Below are 6,000 nucleotides of genomic sequence, written 5' to 3'. Positions count from 1 at the left end.
TTTGTTAACTTTTGCAGACAATTGGAGTATCTGGGTTGAGTCCTTGACACCGCTCAAGCCAGAATTTTTGCTTTTGCATTAGAGTCGTTGGGCTGATGGCAGCCTTAATTGAGGCAGTCCCATTTGTCAGGTTTACATTGTCATGGGACACACTAGTTCAGTCCCTTGTCAAACCAGTTCATCTGTCACCAATGACCAGGTTATCTCTGGCCTGGTGGCTCAGAAATCCAGCTCTGTAGTTGGGGAAATCCTTTCTTTTGATCTCTTGGAAGATATTCACAATGGATGCCAGCTGGGGAGGAGTTCTACACACCCTAGGACTGAGGAATGGAGGAATCTTGCTAGAGAAATCTCGACTCCTTATCTCTGATGGTCCCTGTAAAGGGGAACCAGCTTCTCATTCCAATAATTCTCAGTGGCTCAGACAAATCATCATTCAAACTTATGGTCATAAGGATCATTTTCTACCCTGTGTGCTTTCTTGAGCTTTTAAAAATCAGATAGCTGTTTTCCAAATTTGCAAGGCTGCCACCTGACCTTCTGTTCACACATGCTCTAAATTTTTCTAGGTAGATGTTTAAGCCTCTTCTGATGCCAGCTTTGGGCATAAGGTCCTTCAGGTGGCTCCTTAAACTGCAGGCAGTCCCCAGTTTGTTAAAAAGTTAGGCTTGTTAGCGTTTTGTTTACAGAGTTTTCCACCCTTCAGCTGACCTGCTTTTGGATGTACCAAATGTCACTAAATCCTGTTTCCCTAAATTAAATAAAAGAAAACAGAATCCTTCTGTGGGTGGCAATATAACCCAATCATGTGTCCCACAATGAACTCGGGAAAAAAGGATATGTGGTTAATGCAAACACCCTGTTTTTGGACTCATCATAGAGCCTGTTCCAGTTGACTTCAGAATCTCCCACATACCTCCTGCCACTTTGCAGAACAGATATAATTTGTGTTTTAGTTAAGAGTCATTTAATTTTTGCCACTCTACTATAAAGCTTCTACTGGTGGAGCACCCGGGCAACATTCACTGAGGTCTCTCATAGTTCTTGCATAAGGTAGACAACTGTCAGGATCCAGAGCACCCCCAGGTGGCGCTGGAGTCAGGTCCTGCAGTTCCTGTGCTCGCCTATGCGTGTCTCCAGCAGCCAGGAACTGTCAGGAACCAGACCACACTGGGTGGTGCTGGAACCTGCAGCTCCAGTACTCACCTGCGGGTGTGCCCCAGCTGCTAGTGATCATCCCATCACCTAGTGCTTCCTGGGAGGGTATATAGGCCCTCCCTGCTGTCAGGACGTCGGCTCAGTATTTTGTCGCCTTCCCCTGACTGAGTCCCGTACCCTGTTTCCTGAAACCTGTTCCCCGTCTGCAGTCCTGAACCTGTTCCCCATCTGCAGTCCTGAGCCTCACATCGGTATGCAGCCCTGAACCCTTCCTTGTTACCAGTTCCTGTATCCTGAGCCCCAGTATCCGGTAGCCTTACCCTGACACCTGCCTTGCAGTCCTGAACCCTGACACCTGCCTTGCAGTTCCTAACCCTGTTCCCGTTTGCTGTTCCTTCTGGCTGTAGGTGTGTTTTTGTTCTATTTGAGTTTTTTTCATTTCACTGCTTGCGCTAGCTTGGGGGTCTTGGTGGGGTTTGTAGTTTCCTGTTTGCTATGTAACAATAAACTGTGTGCATACCCTCTTCCAGTGTGGTCACACTAATTTGGTCTGCCTGCGTGGGTACCTGCATGCGGTGTGGGGACACCTGTGCACGGTACCCTGACAAACGACTTTTAGTTCTTGCATAAGGTAGACATCACGATTTTGACTGTGACATTATAATATTTACTATGACGCAAGAATTACTTACTGTATGACCTGGGGCGTAACTACAAATCACAGGGTCCCATAGCAAAATTTTGTATGGGGCCCCCCAAACCGCCTACCTACCAACACGTTCCCGTGCCTACACCATCTCCTTCTCTTCAGCTCTGCTCCTGCTGGCTCTGATGTCAGAGACTAAGAAGAAATCACTCCACCGCTCATTGCTGCAGAGCTCACCATAGACCCCACACAGCCCACCAGAGACCCTGGAGAGCCCGTCTGACTCTCTGCAGAGCCCACCTGAGACCCCGCACAGCCCACCTGAGACCCAACACATACCAAAGACCCTGCAGAGCCCACCATAGAACCCGCCTGACACCCTGCAGAGCCCACTATAGACCTCTCCAGCTGAAACCCCACACAGCCCACTTGGGAGTGACTCTGCAGAGCCCACATGAGACCCCGCACGTATCAGGGATCTTGCACACCTGAGAGTGATCCTGCAAAGCCCACCTGAGACCCTACAGAGTACACCATAGACCCCGTAGAGCCCATCTGAGATCCTTCACAGCCCACCATAGACCACGCACAGTCCACCTGAGACTGCAGAACTCACTTGAGACCCTGCACATACCAGAGACCCTGCATAGCTCACCTGGGACCCCACACAGCCCACCTGAGAGTGACCCTGCAGAGCCCACCATAGACCCTGTAGAGCCCACCTGGGACCCTGCACAGCCCACCATAGACCCCGCACAGCCCACCTGAGGCCCTGAAGAGCACACCATAGATACTGCACAGCCCTCCTGAGACTCTCTATGGTGGGCTGTTCGGGGTCCCTTTCCCTGCACACTGCACTCTTCCTACCTGTCAGCCCCGAGCCACCCGATGCTGGGCCCCTGCCTCCTCCACCCCTGCTGCCGGACCGGCGCTGCTGGGGCCCGGCCTTCTCCACCTCCAATGCTGGACCGTTGCTGCTGGGCCCCGCCCTCCTTTATGTCTGCCGCTGGACTGGCGCTGCTGCACCCCGGTCTCCTCCACCACTGCCGCACCTTCGCTGCTGGGCCCCGGCCTTCTGACCGGGCCCCCTTCTGCCCCGTCCACCCATAGCAACTCCATGGGTCACTGTGGCGGTAGTTGCACCACTGTGTATGACAATACTAACATTGATATTAAAGAACAACATGTTGCATCAAAACATCTACCATGGCAGAATAATATTGACAATGCCATCATAATAGTTTCACATAGTCTGCACTGTTACATCATAAATTAGACTGTGAGATTACAATTTATGGCACCAAAATATGAATGAGATTATTATACTGACTGTGACACACTGATAAAGACCCTATAAACGCCCCTGATATGCAGTAATACAATAGAACAGTAAACGTGTGAAATAAAAGATGTTGGAAACTCTACTAAGAACATTTTGGGCATTTTTCACAGAGTCAGTTTGCTTGTCCTGAAGAATATGAAGACCATCCTGGCCTTTTTGATGCAATTAGGATATTTGAAGAAAGGGTTGTCATTTGTGATGAAAAGGATCCTGCTTGGAGGGCTGCAATACTGTCCAACAAAGAAGAGCTTTTGACACTGAGGCATGTTGTTGATGAAGGGAATGATGACTACAGTGTTATTATGCTTCAAAAAAGTTATCTCAGCTTTAAAGTTATAAAGGTAATAAAAGAATTCTATTTCACTGGTTTTCTCACGGTTTGTATGTTTGACTTGTCATTTTTACATATTCAATATAATCTGACAATATTCTTTAACTTATATTTCTGTGGATTATTTACCTCTAGGAAGGTATTATGTACTTTAAAGCTCAGAGCAGTTTCCTTGGTTTACACACTTTGATTGCTCATATGCTAGTGGCATTTTTTTCAGTATGGATTAAGCTCAAGTGGAGTTGCTTTGTACAGGTAGTAAGAGTCAGCACAGCAAGTTAGGTCTTAAACCGGCAGGAGCCAGCTTTATTGTGCATCCAAAAAAATTACAAAGTAGTTCCAGCATTCAAAAACCTAGGAAGCTTGTCCATAAAAGAAATAATAAAACCTAGCCTTTTGTGGTTTTCATTACACATTAAAATCCCTTCTTAAGCATGGTAATGGAGCTTGTGTCTAAATCTAAAAAAAAAAATGCTGCTTCTAAACAGCGTATGTGTGTATATATATATATATATATATATATATATTCACACACACATTGTAATGATTGCTACACAGTACCAAAAAAACTTCACTTAAAGTACACAGTAGTGTGTAGTATGCTCCGTCCTTCTATCCTGATGCCATTCCACCCCCCATTTCATTTGCTGGCAATTCCTTGAATGTTATAATGGCAGTCAGCTGCTGCTGTCAAATAATGGACCATCTGACACAGTGTTTATACTGTATAATGAGATACAAAGTAACACTGTTAGTTTTTTATTTACTCTGTTCCATGCATCTGCTGATCAGAGGGATGAGTTTCAATATAGTGCGAAAGCAACCTGAAAAGTAAAAAAGAACAAATAAATTTTGGGGGGAGAGAGTTACATTTGCTTATTTATGACCCTATTTAGGCCTAATTAACTCATTCTCCCCCTTCTCCCAATAGCTGTTATTTAACTGCTGTTTGTTTGTTTCTTACCATTATTATTTACATTTTACAAATAAGTGCAAAATATAAGAAAATAAATCCTTTATTTAATTTGTAGTTAAATGTTAGGTATTTTGTAATAGAGCTATAACTTTAGTGTCATTTTATTTCTGAACCCTAAAATGAAACCAATAAACTCCTGGAATATCATTGTGCAAATATCAAGTAAAGTGTCACTAAACTCAGGAGTTAAATCTTAAAAATGCATTCTAATACCGTTACCATTAACAAAAATGTAGCTTATTTGTGTATCACTCGGCTGTAGATCCTCAAATCATCTCTGAATTAGTTCCAACACTGTCCTTCCTTCTGGAGGGTGGCTACTTTTGTTCCCCATGGTCCCTGTGTGTGGTGTAAAGTAGCCACTGCTCCAAGCTCATTTTTGTGATGGACTACAATCTCAAATCAGATTAATAAACTTAATGTGAGATTGTAGTCCATCTTGATAGCAAGCTTGGAGAGGTGGCTATTTTACTTTGCACACAGGGACCATGGGGAACAAAAGTAACCCCATATCATAGATGATTTGATAATCTACAGCCGAGTGATACACAAATAAGATACATTTTTGTTAATATTTAAGGTACTTGAATGGATTTTTAAGATTTAACTCCTGAGTTTAGTGTCACTTTAAATTCAATTAATCTTTTTTCATAGCTCTAATTGGCAGATTATAAGATTGTCTTTTTTTAATTACTTTTGAGATGCACAGTTTTGGAGTCTAATGACCAAGTATTAGGTAAACCAAGGATAGTTTGTTGCCAGAAGTTTGAATTTGAAATGTTTGTATCTGGACATAAGTGGGGTTGGTGACCCAGATATGTTGATGAACCTGAGATGTGTGGAGACTCAAAGATTGCAGTGCTATGTTGGAAAGGCAGTGTGAACATCAATAATTTCTAGTGAGATAAATGTAACTGGATTATGTTTATGCCACATCACTTGTATTTAAAGGTAACTTTCAGACAGTTTCCTTACCCTTTTACCCCCACCCAGTGAGCTGAATGTGTGGAACCAGTAGTCTCTTTGCGGTAGTCCAACACCACCCCTGCCAGAGACCTCTAATCAGCTGGGAGCATGAGCTTTACTGATTGCAAAGCTATAGGTCTGACTCAGTAGTAATTATATTTTTACACTGCATAATCATAATGCTAATTAACATTAATTACTAGTAATTTTTCTGTGCTTACAATCTTAATCATTACATTTTCATTTCAGGTTAACAAGGAATGTGTTAGAGGGCTCTGGGCTGGACAACAACAGGAACTAATTTTCCTTCGTAATCGTGATCATGAACGGGGCAGCATTCAGAATAACAAGCACGTGTTAAGAAATCTAATCAACTCATCCTGTGATCAGCCTTTGGGTTACCCAATATACGTTTCTCCTATAACTATTTCTTACCTAGGAATGCATGAGCAACTCAATACGTTGCTGGCTGGACCAGTTGATGTTGGCCATATTACAACATTGTTTCAAACAAAATGGCGTGTGTAAGTAATACATAATATACATTTCTGCATACTATTTTTTGTTAGACTTCGAGCAGC

The 6,000-nt window shown here is 43.5% G+C and overlaps 1 protein-coding gene across 1 annotated transcript in view; it reads left to right on the top strand.

The window, feature by feature from the left end:
* The window catches only part of PCNX2 (pecanex homolog 2 (Drosophila)), a 74,353-nt gene that overhangs the window by 54,396 nt on the left and 13,957 nt on the right, over nucleotides 1-6,000 (top strand). The window contains exons 26-27 of the mRNA XM_018572922.1: nucleotides 3,257-3,487; nucleotides 5,669-5,943. Coding sequence (XP_018428424.1) covers nucleotides 3,257-3,487; nucleotides 5,669-5,943 — 506 coding nt within the window. The remainder of the gene's footprint in view (nucleotides 1-3,256; nucleotides 3,488-5,668; nucleotides 5,944-6,000) is intronic.

This window comes from Nanorana parkeri, unplaced genomic scaffold (assembly GCF_000935625.1).
Source record: "Nanorana parkeri isolate BGI_ZX_2015 unplaced genomic scaffold, ASM93562v1 scaffold46, whole genome shotgun sequence".
NCBI classification, from domain to species: Eukaryota; Metazoa; Chordata; class Amphibia; order Anura; family Dicroglossidae; genus Nanorana; species Nanorana parkeri.
This window is presented reverse-complemented; position numbering and strand designations above follow the sequence as displayed.